The 18007-nt window shown below is 39.9% G+C and overlaps 1 protein-coding gene across 1 annotated transcript in view; it reads left to right on the top strand.

Annotated features, from left to right (window-relative positions):
* b4galnt4a (beta-1,4-N-acetyl-galactosaminyl transferase 4a) overlaps positions 1–18007 on the top strand; it is a 217044-nt gene that overhangs the window by 187012 nt on the left and 12025 nt on the right. The window contains exons 10-11 of the mRNA XM_036151546.1: positions 16559–16723; positions 17042–17151. Coding sequence (XP_036007439.1) covers positions 16559–16723; positions 17042–17151 — 275 coding nt within the window. The remainder of the gene's footprint in view (positions 1–16558; positions 16724–17041; positions 17152–18007) is intronic.

Here is an 18007-nt window from a genome sequence, read left to right as displayed (position 1 = left end):
CTCACCAAACTTGGCGGATGCAAGAAGACTGTTTAAAAATTTTGGATTTTAAGGTCGTCACAAAAATCAAAAGAAAAATGCCTCAACGGCGCCACCTAGAAATTTTCAAAGGACCCTTTGCTATTCACTTACTTCGTCGTAGAGACATGAGATTTGGTACAGTGGTAGAGCTCACCAAGACGCTCAGAATTTACAATTAATGTCATAGTGCAAATATCACAGGAAGTCGGCCATTTTAGATTGAAGGTCTGATTTTGACCCGATTTTTGACATTTACAGCATTGGTATTTGATCGAACTCCTCCTAGGGATTTTGAGCGAGCGGCTTGAAACTCGGTCAGTCTGATCATAAGGCATGGCCAATTAAAAGTTATCAAAACGGTGAGTTTTTGAGCATGCTGAAGGGGCATTGGCAGGGGTCAAAGTTCACCTACTCGCCATGAAACACAAAACTGTTATATTTCATACACAAAAACTCACAGAGCCACCAAACTTTCAGTAGTTGATCACCACTAGGTCTTCTTTAATATCCAATGGTCAAATGATGACATTGCTTAGGCCACGCCCCCTGACAACAGGAAGTGTCATGTTTTGTTGTAAGCGGTCGCTATGTTACCCCTCTGAGCTAATCAACATGAAACTGTGTCAAGAGACAGAAGACATATTGGTGTGTTGTGGATTCCAGCCCCAAGTGGATTCCATGGAGCAGGGCGGCATGGTGGCGTGGGGAAGTCACATCAAACCATATATTTTTAATCTTTTGACAGCATTATTTGCTCAAACCTGTCCACCAGGTGGCAGCAAGAGACCACAAATAAACCACAAACCAAGTTGTCTTGTTCAGTAAGGCAAGGCAAGGCAAATTTATTTATATAGCACAATTCAGTACAAAGACAATGCAAAGTGCTTTACATGATTAAAATATAGTAAAATAAAACAGAATAAAAGCAAGTAGGGATAAAATGTAGATAGAAAAAAGAACAAAAAAGTGGTGATTCAGTTAACTAGAACAGTTGAAGGCAATCCTAAACAAATGTGATTTTAATCTTGATTTAAAGGAAATCAGGCTTTCCACACCTTTACAATTTTCTGGAAGTTTGTTCCAGATCAGTGGAGCATAGGAACTAAATGCTGCTTCTCCTTGTTTAGTTCTGGTTCTAGGTATGCAGAGTAGGCTAGAGCCAGAAGACCTTAATGGTCTGGATGGTTGATACACGGATAACAAGTCTGATGTATTTAGGTGCTAAGCCATTCAGGGATTTATAGACGAACAGAAGTTTTTAAAGTCTATTCTCTGATATACAGGGAGCCATGGAAGGACTGGGGTGATGTGCTCTACTTTCTTAGTCTTAGTGAGGACGTGGGCAACAGCGTTCTGGATCAGCTGCAGCTGTCTGATCCACTTTTTAGGCAGACCTGTAAAAACACCGTTGCAGTAATCAATTCTACTAATTATAAATGCATGGACTTTTTAGGCAGACCTGTAAAAACACCGTTGCAGTAATCAATTCTACTAATTATAAATGCATGGATTAGTTTTTCCAGATCCTGCTGAGACATTAGTCCTTTAATCCTGGAAATGTTCTTCAGGTGATAGAAAGCTGACCTTGTAACTGTCTTTAGATGCTTTTGGAGGTTCAGGTCTGAGAACATTACTACTCCCAGATTTCGGGCCTCATCAGTGGTTCCTAGCTGAAGCGACTGAAGCTGTGTGCTAACCTTTGATCTCTCCTCTATTGGTCCAAAAATTATTACTTCTGTTTTGTTTTTATTCAACTGAAGAAAATTTTGGCACATCCACGTATTGATTTCTTCTAGGCATTTACTCAGTGCTTGAACTGGTTCATAGTCACCTGGTGACATGGTGATGTAGAGCTGTGTGTCGTCTGCATAGTTATGGTGGTTGATGTTGTTATTTCTTATGATCTGAGCTAGAGGAGCATGTAGATATTGAATAGGAGGGGACCCAGGATCGCCCCTTGGGGAACCCCACATGTGGTTTTTGTAATCTTCGATGTAAAGTTACCTACTGATACAAAAAAGTCCCTGTCCTTTAAGTAGGATTTAAACCAGTGGAGAGCTGTAGCAGAGAGACCGACCCAGTTCTCCAGGCGCTCTGACAGAATGCAGTGATCAACAGTATCAAATGCTGCACTAAGGTCCAATAGTACCAGCACGGTGGTTCTTCCACAGTCTGTATTTATATGGATGTCATTAAACACCTTGATAAGGGCGGTCTCTGTACTGTGGTGAGCACGGAAGCCAGACTGGAAAACGTCAAAGCGGCTGGTCGTTGTTAAGAAGGTGTTTAATTGTTGAAACACAGCTTTTTCAATAATCTTACTGATAAAGGGGAGCTTTGAGATGGGCCTGTAGTTCTGGAGTAGTAGTTTGTCTAAATTGTTCTTTTTTATCAATGGTTTGATAATTGCTGTTTTAGGGACTGGGGGGAAACACCTGACAGAAGGGACGTGTTTATTATCTGAGTCAAATCAGACGCTATGACAGGTAAAACTTTCTTAAGGAAAACTGTAGGTAGAGCATCAAGACAGCATGAGGAGGAACTTAGCTGCTGAATGATCTCCTCTAAGCTTTTGGAGTTTATTTGACTGAATTGGGACATTTTGTCAGGATAAGTTCCAGCTGAATACGGCTTTGGTTCTAGAGTTGGTGTGGATGTACAAACTGATCTTCTAATTATCAGTTTATTTATTTTTTAGACTAGTTCCATATGAGAGGTTGCAAGAAAACTTGTAACTTTACTGAATTTGCAGCTTAAGAAGATTGGGTTTGACAGACAACACCAACTGTCCCCTCAATCCAGTGCACACAATACCACAACAGACCTCATCACGCTCTACAGTACATCAAGAAAACTAAATCAACTAAAACAAGTTCATGAGTGCACATGAAATGAAGTTAATCCATATTTGTGTGTCAGGGTGTCTAAGCACTCTCCAGAATTTGACATCTCAGCAGAACCTGTAATAATTATAGAAAGTAACGTTATAGTTGTTCTGCCTTTTGTTAAGACAGCAAGGAATTCATGTCGTGAATACATTACATAAATAAGATATAAATTAATTATTAGTCAGAGGAAATCCATGGTAAAAACAGTTAGAAACGTTTTGGGTTCATATTTAATCAGAGTGAGACATCACAACTTTGTTAGATCTCTATGTGAATTACGTGAGATAGTGAGTGCTCTTACCTTAAAAAAAGATCTTTGACGTATTTTGCTCTGGTAAAAGCTGCTTTTCAGCGATGAAGCTAGGGAAACTGCTAATGTTGAAGTTGAATTTGTTCTACACGCTTCTGCCTTGGAAAATATTTGTCTTTTTACAAAAACAATGTTTAAAGCCAGATTTGTGGATAAAGGTTATTCAGAGAACGCAAGAAAAGGAAGCTTTGTGTGGGGAACTTTTGTCCCAGCTGTCTAGCTGCATATGGCCCCAGGACAGCACATTAGTTTTCTTGAAGTATAATTTTGGAGAAGTAGAAACAAGTATTAATTTCAAAAGGTAGGTAAAAGAGGAAAAAAGTTTTTACAAAATCTTAAAATGTTGGATAGTTGTTATTTCCATCTTGCTGTGAAAATTGGTAAAATATTATCATTTTTAATGCTTAGATATAAAATTGCAAGGCAATTACTAAAATTGCTGTTTCTTGAAAATGTTTTTTGGCTTGCCATACTTTATATTTATAGGTAGCCTAGACGTGCATAATAAAAGAGTGGAACTAAAAGCTGGTCTAAAATTTTTATGGAGCTTTAACTTGCTAAGAGTAATAACGTTAGATGATTATATCTTTAAAATGAGATAACTGTCTCATAAAATGTGATAGTTTACTTGGTCTAAAGAGATTATTCAATTCAATGTTATTTATATAACGCCAATTCATGAAATATGTCATCTCAAGGCACTTTACAAAGTCAAAATCAATCAGATTATACAGATTGGGTCAGATTATACACATTGGTCAAAAAAATTCCTATATAAGGGAACCAGTTCATTGCATCAAAGTCTTGACAAGTAGCATTCTCTCTTGAAGAAGCGTAGAGCCACAGGGAGAGTCGTCTACACTGTTTCCATGGCTTTGCAGCAATCCTACCTACTGAGCAAGCATGAAGCAACAGCGGGAAAAAAAACTCCCCAATAACGGGAAGGAAAACCTCCAGCAGAACCGGGCTCAGTATGAACGGTCATCTGCCTCGACAGACTGGGGGTTACAGAAGACAGAGCAGAGACACAACAAGAGAGACAAAAAAAGCACAGAAGTTCTACATTAGATGGTAGTAGCAGGTGATCTGTCTTCCCTGGATGATGCCACAGCTAACAGAACGTGTACCTACTATGAAGAAAAAAGAAAACTCAAAAAGTTAAAAGCTGAAATGACAACAGTCATTCAAAATTGAAGAACAATAGATTCTGATGTCCTGCAGTAGCCTAAACGTATAGCAGCATAACTATAGAGGTAGCTCAGGGTAACATGAGCCACTCTAACTAGAAGCTTTTTAAAAAAGGAAAGTCCAAAGAGCCAGCTTCTAGTGGAGAAGTTCAAGTTTCTTGGGGTCTTGTTCATGAATGAGGGGACGATGGAGCGGGAGATCGACAGGCGGATTGGTGCAGCGTCTGCTGTGAAGCGGGCGCTGTACCGATCCGTTGTGGTGAAGAGAGAGCTGAGCCAAAAGGCGAAGCTCTCGATTTACCGGTCGATCTACGTTCCTACCCTCATCTATGGTCACGAGCTTTGGGTCGTGACCGAAAGAACGAGATCCCGGGTACAAGATCCCGAAATGAGTTTTCTCCATAGTGTGTGTGAGCTCTCCCTTAGAGATAAGGTGAGGAGCCCAGTCATCTGGGGAGGACTCAGAGTAGAGCCACTGCTTCTTCACGTCGAGAGGAGCCAGTTGAGTGGCTTGTGCATCTGGATAGGATGCCTCCTGGATGCCTCCCTGGTGAGGTGTTCTGGGCACGTCCCACCGGGAGGAGGCCCAGGGGAAGACCCAGGACACGCTGGAGGGACTATGTCTCCCTGCTGGCCTGGGAACGCCTTGGGATTCCCCCGGAGGAGCTGGCCCAAGTGGCTGGGGAGAGGGATGTCTGGGCCTCCTTTATAAAGCTACTACCCCCGCGATATTGCTAAAGTGTTCCTTTGGCAATAGTCCAATTGCTAAAGTGTAACTTTTACACTACTTTTGGGTGTGTATCCACCAATTTAGATGTTAAACTTTCATAAAACCTGTCTTAATGCAAGAAACAAAACCCTTAGACACATGAAATAGCAAGTAACTTTAAAAAACTAAAATGGTTTTGTTAACTTTTCACATTAAGCTGGATTAACAGCTAGTAAGATACCTTTGATTAAATTGGTATACTAATGTTTAAACCAGGGGTGTCAAAGCTACGGCCCGCGGGCCGAATTCGGCCCGCCGAACGATTTAGTCCGGTCCGGTGGCCAAATGCATTTTCATTATTCAACGGCTGTATCTCCTCGCTGCATCGAGCGATCTGCACCAGATTTTTTGTGAGTCGTGGGGGAGCGCTGCCGAATACGTTCGTGTGAATCGCCCAGTGGACGGGCGGGCAAAATGCGTGACAGCATCTGCGGTGGCGGGCGGCCGGCGGTGCGCAAATCCCAGCGGTGGCCAATAGGCCAGAGCGGCGCTTTGCTGCGAGGGCCGCTCATCACCGCTTGCGGTTTTAATTAGGCCCGAGCAGCTAAGCGCTGCGAAGGCCTATTGTAACTGCAGATTTTATTATTATTATTATTATTATTATTATTATTATTATTTATTCTTGGGACTTTTGAAACGGCTTTTTGGAGGCCTAAACATGCATGAAAACTCACCAAACTTTGCCCAAAATTGTCCCCCGTGAGAAATCGCATGATTTTAGTGTAATTGAAAGCGGGCGTGGCAAACCCGCTCAACAGCGCCAACTAGAGTGAGTTGGGCCAAACCGTAACACGTAGAAAGCTGAAATTTTTTACCTAGGTAGCTTTTTTAAAGTTATGAAAAAAAGTCTATTGTGGGTATGCTCTAAAACCCACAGGAAGCCTGCCATTTTGGGTCAAAGGGTAAAATATTGACGGTTTTTGCCTCGAACTTTAACGAACTAGTCCTAGGCATTTTAAGTTATCACTTTCAAATTTTTTCAGCGTGGAGATGAGTCCTTGAGGGTTAAAAGTTATCAAAGGTTTTATGAAATATGCATATTTGCCTGAGCTGTCGCATTGCAAAAATCAGGTTTGTGGAAAACCATTAAAAACGCATTAAATCAGTAAGCCCCAAGCCTTGCTTTGTCTGAGAATTATGAAATTCGGTAAGCAGATGTAACTTCTCAGTCCCTACAAAAAAGTCTCTTGGACCAATTGTGTAAACCCTAAAGAAAGTCAATTAATTTTCATCAAAGATGTCATTTTGTCATAAAAACGGGTATTATTTTTGACCACAAGATGGCAGCATAATACTTTGAACCTCTGATTTACCCATGTCTATTCTTAATCACTCTTACTTTTATTCATCGACTGTTTAGCTTTCTTATCAGCCATTTAATTACCTTTCACTCCTATATGTGCAGGAACCCAAAGAAACACAGCTGATAACCCCATCATCTGAATATGATATAATATTTGTTGAATTACTAATAAGATATCTGGACGGCTTTCTGAATGATTTCTTTTTAAACTGATCAATGATGAACTTGAATCTGAACATATGACAGCTCTTAATGGTCTCACTTCCTCAATCCATTCTACAGCAACTAATAATGCAATCATTTCTGCCGTATAAACAGATATTCCTTCATTTAATTTCTTCCCTATATGCAGTTTAAACTCTGGAATTATTACACCTACTCCAGTTTGTCGTAATTGCTTTTTTGATGCATCCGTATACATTTTTACATTATTATAAAACTGTTCTATATATTCCTCCACTATTATAGAATTACACATATACATTTTATCTTTATTTTTCTTTTCCAATATTGTTAAATCTACTATTGTTTCAGGTAAAATCCATGGTGGTGTTATTGATAATGGTACTGTTGGACTAATATTTAAATGATTTAATCCTAATTCTGTAGCTTTCTGAATAATTGTCCAACCTTATTATGAACCCTTTCTTTTTCACTGCAGGAATGTAACATTCATAGCCAACTAAACATCTCAATATATTAAGTATCCTTTTACATTTTTCAATAACCTTATCTATGTGCACTTTCCAGGATAGTTTTTTTTACCAAACCATACTCCTAAGAATTTAAATTGCTTTACTCTCTCTAGATCTTTGTTGTGCCCTGAATATGTTTAATATGTTTAAAAGACATTTAAAAACTACTTTGAAATGTTAATATACCGTTCTTTGTTTTAAATGAATTTGCGGTGCTTTTATGTTGAAAATCTTCTGAACCGGAAGTAGGAAGTAAAGACGCAAACAAGAGGAAGAGAGCGTGTGTGCATCGTCTCAGGGCAGCAACAATGCAGTTAATCTCTCCGAAAGCAATGGTTGTAAGTGTTGCTCATTGTTTACAGATTCGATAAGATATGTTAATATCTTTTATGGTTATTTTGTGTATAAAAGCAACGGTAAAATGTCGTGGTCTGTGTGACAGCAGAGTGTGTGTGTTTACTTGCTAATTTGCCGCTTTTCTAGCCGGCTGTGAAAATACCTGTTGAGTTAATATTAAGCAGCTGATACTTTGATACGTTAATACTGATATTTACATGGCTGTTTATTAAGCCATTTTTTTGTATCTTTCTTTTCTAGTTTTACACTGGATTCAAAGCAGTCAGAAATGCTGACTAAATGTGTAAGAAGATAATAAAGGAGCAAGCCGCTCACTTCCTGCCTCTTGAATAAGGAGTTTGGCTGGCTGTTTATCTGTGTTCACGCAAGAGCAAAACACATAGAGAGAACAGTACAATCTTGATTATATAACTTCAGTTGTACTTCTTGATTTCTTTTCTGAGTAAAAAGCAATACTTTTGTTTTATCTACCGAAAATTTAAAACTCCATTTGTAAGACCATTGTTCAATCTTATGAATTGCTTTTTGGACTTTCCCTACAATAAATTTAACATTCCTTCTACGTTTCCAAATAGCTTCGTCATCAGCAAACAATGAACAACCCAATTCATTTTCTAAGTGCATCATTTATCATAACTGAAAATAATAAAGGACTGATAATACTGCCTTGTGTGGTTCTTTTTAATTTCTCCCTGAAAGACTCTTACCAACTCTTACCTGTACTATCCATTCTGGCCTCTGGAAATAAAGTTAAAAATCTTGGTGTTGTCTTCGACCAAGACATATCATTTAAATCCCATATTAAACAGGTTTCCAGAGTTTCCTTTTTTCACCTCAGGAATATCGCCAAAATTAGAAACATTCTGTCCAGGGGTGATGCTGAAAAACTATTCCATGCATTTGTTACTTCAAGGCTGGACTATTGTAATTCTTTACTATCAGGAAGTCCACAAAATGCAGTTTCAAGTCTTCAGCTGATCCAAAATGCTGCAGCAAGAGTTCTGATGAAAATCAACAAGAGGGATCATATTTCTCCAATTTTAGCTTCCCTTCATTGGCTTCCTGTTAAATCAAGAATAGAATTTAAGCTTATAGTTAGAGTGGCTCATGTTACCCTGAGCTACATCTGTAGTTATGCTGCTATAGGCTTAGGCTGCTGGAGGACATCAGGGCCTATTTCTCTCACTCTACTGATTTCTACTGTTCTCCAGTCTACTGTTCTCCAGTTTTGCATTGCATTACATTGAAATGACTGTTGTCATTTCAGCTTGTAACTTTTTGTTCTCTCTCTTTTTTCTTCATAGTAGGTACACCTAGTCTGATGTTCTGTTAACTGTAACATCATCCAGGGAAGACAGATCACCACTATTACCATCTAATGTATAACAGATCACTGGATCCATGTGTGCTTCTGTGCTTTTTTGTCTGTCTTGTTGTGTCTCTGCTCTGTCTTCTGTAACCCCCAGTCGGTCGAGGCACGTGACTGTTCATACTGAGCCCGGTTCTGCTGGAGGTTTTTCCTTCCCTCTAATGGGTGGTTTTTCTTACCACTGACACTTCATGCTTGCTCAGTATCAGGGATTGCTGCAAAGCCATGGACAATGCAGACGACTCTCCCTGTGTCTCTACGCTTCTCCAGGAGTGAATGCTGCTTGTCGGGACTTTGATGCAATCAACCGGTTTCCTTATATAGGAACATTTTTGACCAATCTGTATAATCTGACCCAATATGTATAAAATGATTGAACGTAACTTTGTAAAGTGCCTTGAGATGACATGTTTCATGAATTGGCGCTATATAAATAAAATTGAATCGAATTATTGCATTTGACCTAATAAAAACATGAATAATGTATTTTATTAGGTCAAATGTATGTATATATATATATATATATATATATATATATATATATATAGTGCATGTCATGCCAAGAGGCAACTCGTGTGTTTTATATAAAGACAAATTAATTCAATTCAATTTTATTTATATAGTTCCAACATGTCATCTCTTTACAACCCCAGCGGTCCGGCCCTGTGGCCAAATGCATTATCATTATTCAACGGCTGTATCTCCTCGCTGCATCGACCAATCTGCACAAGATTTTTTGTGAGTCGTGGGGGAGCGCTGCCGAACAGGTTCATGTGAATCGCCCGGTGGGCGGGCGGGGAAAATGCGTGACAGCTTCTGCGGTGGCTGGCGGCAGGCGGTGCGCGTACCCCAGTGGTGCTTGGCTGCGAGGGCCGCTCATCGCCGCTTGCGGCTTTAATTATTATTATTATTATTATTTTTATTCTGCCCCCCTAAAGAGGGGCCTTTTTGGGGGCTTTATCATATTCAAAAACTCACCAAACTTTGCAGATGCATGGTGACTGTTTAAAAATTTTGTATTTTAAGGTCGTCACAAAAATCTAAAGAAAAATGCCTCAACGGCGCCACCTAGAAATTTTCAAAGGACCCTTTGCTATTCACTTACTTCATCGTAGATTAATGAAATTTTGTACAGTTGTAGATCTAAGCAAGACGCTCAGAATTTACAATTAACGTCATAGTGCAAATATCACAGGAAGTCGGCCATTTTAGATTGAAGGTCGTAATTTTACCTCATTTTTGACGTTTACAGCATTGGTATTTGATCGAACTCGTCCTAGGGATTTCGAGCGAGCGGCTTGAAACTCGGTCAGTCTGATCATAAGGCATGGCCAATTAAAAGTTATCAAAACGGTGAGTTTTTGAGCATGTTGAAGGGGCGTTAGCAGGGGTCAAAGTTCACCTACTCGCCACAAAACAGAAAACTGTTATATCTCCTACACAGAAACACACAGAGGCACCAAACTTTCTGTAATTGATCATCATCGGGTCTTTTACAATATCCAATGGTCAAATGATGACATCACTTAGGCCACGCCCCCTGACAACAGGAAAAACTGTTATATCTCCTACACAGAAACACACAGAGGCACCAAACTTTCTGTGATTGATCATCATCGGGTCTTCTACAATATCCAATGGTCAAATGATGACATCACTTAGGCCACGCCCCCTGACAATAGGAAAAACTGTTATATCTCCTACACAGAAACACACAGAGGCACCAAACTTTCTGTGATTGATCATCATCGGGTCTTCTACAATATCCAATAGTCAAATGATGACATCACTTAGGCCACGCCCCCTGACAACAGGAAAAACTGCTATATCTCCTACACAGAAACACACAGAGGCACCAAACTTTCTGTGATTGATCATCATCGGGTCTTCTACAGTATCCAATGGTCAAATGATGACATCACTTAGGCCACGCCCCCTGACAACAGGAAAAACTGTTTTATCTCCTACACAGAAACACACAGAGGCACCAAACTTTCTGTGATTAATCATCATCGGGTCTTCTACAATATCCAATAGTCAAATGATGACATCACTTAGGCCACGCCCCCTGACAACAGGAAAAACTGTTTTATCTCCTACACAGAAACACACAGAGGCACCAAACTTTCTGTGATTGATCATCATCGGGTCTTCTACAATATCCAATGGACAAATGATGACATCACTTAGGCCACACCCCCTGACAACAGGAAAAACTGCTATATCTCCTACACAGAAACACACAGAGGCACCAAACTTTCTGTGATTGATCATCATCGGGTCTTCTACAATATCCAATGGTCAAATGATGACATCACTTAGGCCACGCCCCCTGACAACAGGAAGTGTCATGTTTTATTGTTAGCAGTCGCTATGTTACCCCTCTGAGCTAATCAACATGAAACTGTGTCCACAGACATGTTGCTGTGTTGTGGATTCCAGGCCCAACTGGATTCCATGTAGCAGTGCGGCATGGTGGCGTGGCGAAGTCACCTGAAACGCCGCTGCCATATGTCCAGACTTCCATAGGGTATTGACAAATTTATTAAAAAGTAACTTAAAATTACCTTAAAAGGAAAACAGTTTTAAAAGTCAAAAGGCTTATTTGATGCTTTGAGAACATCTCTTCTATTCGGCTACAAAATCAACTGGATTCGATGGAGCAGGGCGGCGTAGTGGCGTGGCAAAGTCACCTGAAACGCCGCTGCCATATGTCCAGACTTCCATAGGATATTGATAAATTTAATAAAAAGTAACTTAAAAACATTTTTAAAAGTCAAAAGGCTTATTTAATGCTTTGAGAACATCTCTTCTATTCGGCTACAAAACCAACCAAAACAGGATGATCTTTTAAGCTATAAGACCATTTTTAAGATGTCAATACATAGATTTTAAGCTGGTGGGTCGCCACTGCCTCCGGTGGCCAAATGCATCGCTGCATCAACTGATCTGCACCAGTTTAATCTCGTCATGGCAAAATTATTTTTTCTCTTCATGTGTGGCCCTAATACTCCATCGTAAGAACACCGCTGTCGTTACCGCGGGTCCTGGGGAAAAAAAAAACGCTGCTCCTGGGGGGAATTTTTGATTATGCTCACGCATAGATGTGTAAAACTTCACATTGCAATTCAGACAGGCGCAGACTGCACCGTGCAGTTCATTTTAAAGAGGCAGTTTTGGCGCATATTCCGATAGAAACGGGCTGCGGGGAACCTAAGTGTGTTGTCGTGGGCGTGTTTACCCGATGCATGTAACCGCTGTGAAACAATCAGAAAGATTTCCCTGATTAATAACATCTTTATGGCACTCATCTTTATTGTTACTATGTGCTGCTTTACCAGTTCTCTCTCTCTCGCTCGCTCGTCATCGGACAAAAATCAAACTGCTTCGTGTTTGTATTTGAAATTGTGCGTCAGACTCAGATTTAGAAGTGTTGTTACGACGTTTGAGCTGTAACTGCAACCGTTTTTTTTATATATATATATATATATATATATATATATATATATATATATATATATATATATATATATATATATATGGTAACTTTACTGAATTTGCAGCTTAAGAAGATTGGGTTTGACAGACAACACCAACTGTCCCCTCAATCCAGTGCACACAATACCACAACAGACCTCATCACGCTCTACAGTACATCAAGAAAACTAAATCAACTAAAACAAGTTCACGAGTGCACATGAAATGAAGTTAATCCATATTTGTGTGTCAGGGTGTCTAAGCATTCCTCAGAATTTGACATCTCAGCAGAGCCTGTAATAATTATAGAAAGTAACATTATAGTTGTTCTGCCTTTTGTTAAGACAGCAAGGAATTCATGTCGTGAATACATTACATAAATAAGATAATAATTCTTAGTCTGAGGAAATCCAAGGCAAAAACAGTTAGAAAAGTTTTGGGTTCATATTTAATCAGAGTGAGACATCACAACTTTGTTAGATCTCTATGTGAATTACGTGAGATAGTGAGTGCTCTCACCTTAAAAAAAGATCTTTGACGTATTTTGCTCCGGTTAAAAGCTGCTTTTCAGCGATGAAGCTAGGGAAACTGCTAATGTTGAAGTTGAATTTGTTCTACACGCTTCTGCCTTGGAAAAATATTCGTCTTTTTACAAAAAGAATGTTTAAAGCCAGATTTGGGAACAAAGGTTATTCAGAGAATGCAAGAAAAGGAAGCTTTTGTGGGGAACTTTTGTCCTAGCTGTCTAGCTGCATATGGCCCCAGGACAGCACAATAGTTTTCTTGAAGTTTAATTTTGGAGAAGTAGAAACAAGTATTAATTTCAAAAGGTAGGTAAAAAAGGAAAAAAGTTTTTACAAAATCTTAAAATGTTGGATAGTCGTTATTTCCATCTTGCTGTGAAAATTGGTGAAATATTATCATTTTTAATGCTTAGATATAAAATCGCAAGGCCATTACTAAAATTGCCTTTTGTTGAAAATGTTTTTTGGCATGCCATACTTTATATTTATAGGTAGCCTAGATGTGCATAATAAAAGAGTGGAACTAAAACCTGGTCTAAAATTATTATGGAGCTTTAACTTGCTAAGAGTAATACTGTTAGATGATTATATCTTTAAAATGAGATAACTGTCTCAAAAAATGTGATAGTTTATTTGGTCTGAAGAGATGATGCAATTCAATGTTATTTATATAGCGACAATTCATGAAATATGTCATCTCAAGGCACTTTACAACGTCAAAATCAATCAGATTATACAGATTGGGTCAGATTATACACATTGGTCAAAAAATTCCTATATAAGGGAACCAGTTCATTGCATCAAAGTCTTGACAAGTAGCATTCTCTCTTGAAGAAGCGTAGAGCCACAGGGAGAGTCGTCTGCATTGTCCATGGCTTTGCAGCAATCCTACCTACTGAGCAAGCATGAAGCGACAGCAGGAAAAAAAACTCCCCATTAACGGGAAGGAAAAACCTCCAGCAGAACCGGGCTCAGTATGAACGGTCATCTGCCTCGACAGACTGGGGGTTACAGAAGACAGAGCAGAGACACAACAAGACAGACAAAAAAGCACAGAAGTTCTAAATTAGATTGTAGTAGCGGGTGATCTGTCTTCCCTGGATGATGCCACAGCTAACAGAACGCCAGACCAGGTGTACCTACTATGAAGAAAAAAGAAAAATCAAAAAGTTAAAAGCTGAAATTACAACAGTCATTCAAAATTGAAGAACAATAGACCCTGATGTCCTGCAGTAGCCTAAACGTATAGCAGCATAACTATAGAGGTAGCTCAGGGTAACATGAGCCACTCTAACTATAAGCTTTTTAAAAAAGGAAAGTCCCAAGGGCCAGCTTCTAGTGGAGAAGTTCAAGTATCTTGGGGTCTTGTTCACGAATGAGGGGAAGATGGAGCGGGAGATCGACAGGCGGATTGGTGCGGCGTCTGCTGTGAAGCGGGCGCTATACCGGTCCGTTGTGGTGAATCTGCACCAGATTTTTTGTGAGTCGTGGGGGAGCGCTGCCGAACACGTTCGTGTAAATCGCCCAGTGGACGGGCGGGCAAAATACGTGACAGCATCTGCGGTGGCGGGCGGCCGGCGGTGCGCAAATCCCAGCGGTGGCCAAGGCCGGAGCGGCGCTTTGCTGCGAGGGCCGCTCATCACCGCTTGCGGTTTTAATTTTACCTCTATCTGTGGTATTTGCAGCAACGCTAAACGCTGCCTTAAGTAGGTACTTAACAGCTCCAAAAATAGTAATGTCGCAAGGAATCAGTTACACTAAAAGCAGAAAATGCCAGCTGCTCTGAAAAAGATGAGCAGCCTTGTCGACTTGAGTGAAACCGCAGTGTTGCCTGGCTCTGCGCCAAACCCCGCCGTCTTGTTTATGACAAGCTGAGACAAAGAAAAATGAGTCCTCATACGTCAGATGAGGTCACTCGTTGGATTCAGGCATTACCTTCTCATCATCTTCCACCAGCCATCCATCCTCTGTGTCACACCCTCCCCCATCACTGGTTTACTTTACACACACACACACAAGCAAACAAAAGTGTTTGATATTCATTCATCTTAGTGGAATTATGCCCACAGTGTGTGGGAGTAGAGATGGTTGGCACAATATAAGAACAGGACAGAGAAGTGATCTCAATTCCATTAGATTATCATTATTATTCAAATGAAACCTGACATACTTCAGAAGTGTCCTTTTTTGAAGAACAACCCATTAACGTTTTAAAATGACTTCTCACGAGTCTAAGCCAAACTGATTTCCTTTCAGTGTTAAAATCCATTTTTCCCTTTTTTTTTATTTCGAAAAGCAAACCTAAAAAAAAGCCAAACAGTAGACAGCTTTTCATAGACTTGAAGAACTCTCTGAGTAAGAAAATCCATTCATTGTCTAAAATCATCTCTTCTGTTCTGGCCAGAAATGGTAGAGCTGATTTAAACCGGTCGCTTTCCTGGCATGCCGCTTTTAAACATACAGTAGTTTCTAAATCGTCAACAGGACTGATATTGCTGATATATGCCATCCCGGAAGCTCCGTGTTAGCAATTCCAAAACTCGTCTTGTCCTGTGTTTGGGATCATTATCTCACTGGAAGACTCACAAACGTTCAATATTCAACCATCTGAATGACTTGAGGAAGCTGAAGTTGAAAAATGACATTGTTCCCCCACTTTGTGGAATACAGGGGATTCCTCTCCACTGTCGCTACATGCATACTTGGTATGAGGGATTGCTGCAAAGTCAATGATGACTGTCCACTGTGGCTAGGTGACTCGACGCAATCTGTTGAGTTTCCCTAGATGGAAAACCTTTTAATCAGCCTGTCTGGATGATTTGATTAAATTGACTTTGTGAGGTGCCATGAGATGATATGTGTAATGAATTGACTGGAACTATATAAATAACTTTTAATTTAATACAACAGCCCAGAGCATGATGCTACAACCACTACGCCTGACAGTTGAGGCAATATTGAAATCCTCACCTTGGCTTCTCTAAACGTTGTTGTCATTGCGGCTAAACAACTAAATCGTTGTATCCTATGAACACGAGAAGGCACAATTTTCAAGCAGGTGTTTCTTTCTTTTTGAAACACTCTCTGTGCATGCTGGAATTAAACTTGATCCACTGTGGATGGTGAAACTGATATTCCTGCAGTTTCCAGGTCAAACTGACCTTGAGCCTTGGTAGTTCCTGGATTGTTCCTGAACATCCTAATCCAATTTTCTTTCAAACGAAAAACCATGTGCACATGGATATTCAAAGCGTTGCATCCTTGACCCTTCGGCGGATGAAAATGACGCTGACCACCCTGTTAATTGCAAAGCACGTCTCCCATCAGCCCTTGCTCCTTACATGCCATTAATCCCGCATGCTCTCTCCTCCACCCCTGCTATCGATTACTGTAATTAGGATTTCTCTGTTCTGTGATTTCTTTTATCCTCCAGATTATTTTTTCTTCATTTCTCTATTCTTTTTTTTTTTGCTGTTGTTCCAATATTTATACATCAGATAATTTTTTGCTTCTCATCTGCCTCCTGCTCGCTTCGTTAGCTTTTGCACCCTGCCGTTAATTGGTTGAAGATTTATTGATTAGAAAGAAGCATTGTGTGAAATAATGATGGTAACATAACCAAAAGTGTAATCTCTCCCCCCCCCCCTCCTCCTCCCAGATGAGTCCAGTCTGAAGATGAACAGTGTGGAACACATCCCTCAGACATTGGCCAGTCACGTCCGTCTCCCAGCGGAGTTTCGGCCACAGGGTCTGGAGGGAGCCACAGTCACACTGCATGGAGCTGATATGCTAAAGCCAGACCCCAGGGACACTTTTTACAGCAGTACGTCTGCCAGTCAGAATTTGTGCCCTGCTTGCTTTTTTTTTTTACCTTTTCATCCTGAATTTCTGGCTTGTTGTTTCCTCTTCCTAGTCAATTAACCATATGGTTCCCAGCAGACGCGTTTTTTTTTTTTTTTTTTTTTGCTGTATTCAGCATTGCTGTAATTTAATCAAACTGCTGGCATTCCTTTTTATGTTTCCTGGTTTTCATATTTTCCACACCACTCTTTACTCTCTTGATGCTTAACGTCATTATGCAAATTTCTAGTCACATTTTTTATTTAGCAAACAGTCGAGTCACTTCTTTCTCTCCCTTCAGCCCCAATGATTGACCCTGCCCGGCTGCAAAACGTTCTTCCAGCCTGTCTCTACTCTCCAACCTATGTGGTCAAAGATTTTCCCATCGCCAGATACCAGGGCCTTCAGTTTGTAAGTCAAGAAGAAGTGCAACCTGTGACCGTTTTTGTTTAAACATCATTGAAGTTTACAGAGTATATTGTATATGTCATTTGATGCACAAGTGTTGTTGGACATGGGAATTTAGAGCTAAAGCCTTGGAGGTTTTTAAACAGTTCAACATATCTTGATAAAAGAAAAGAAAATGAGCATGCAGGGTCTCTCAGAAGTGTGTACACCCATGTTAACGTACCAGTTTTCTAAAGTTTTTCCAGATTTGTGTGGAGTCGGAGCACTTGAGTTTTGTTTCAATGACTCTGGGAAAGCTTTTCCAAAAGCTAAATGTTTACAGCACTTTAAATCACTGTTAAGTGCTCTATCAATAAAATCCCTTCTCAGCTTTCTGGCAAATAACTAAAGTTAAAACTGTTCATTATTTCATCCACATTGACGAAAATCTCTGTTCCTGTCTAACAAAAAGTAGCCCCACACTATGATGCTACCTCTACAATGTTTCATTGGGTATGGTGTTCTTGTGGTAGTTTTGGGTGAAATTAATTAAATAAAATGTGATAAATACTAAATAATTAAAAAGATTATCCTGGTTTTATATTAAAGTCCAACTGTTACTCAGATGGTTTCTTACCACCCTTTTATGTAGAAGTTCCTCAAATTTATTGCAGTTCAAAAGGAATGAACATTAAGAAATAAGGAGTTTAAAAATCATGCTGGTGTGACCATAAACAGAAGCAGCAAATTCTTTGTCAATATATAAAAATGGCAGTTTTTGGGCTCTGCTTCCCCCTGTAGGATTCCAGATGTTACTGCAGCAGCTATAACCATAGGGATTGTTCATCTGAGATACAGTTGCACACAAAACTATTCATCC

The sequence above is a fragment of the Fundulus heteroclitus genome, chromosome 2, assembly GCF_011125445.2.
Source record: "Fundulus heteroclitus isolate FHET01 chromosome 2, MU-UCD_Fhet_4.1, whole genome shotgun sequence".
NCBI classification, from domain to species: domain Eukaryota; kingdom Metazoa; phylum Chordata; class Actinopteri; order Cyprinodontiformes; family Fundulidae; genus Fundulus; species Fundulus heteroclitus.
This window is presented reverse-complemented; position numbering and strand designations above follow the sequence as displayed.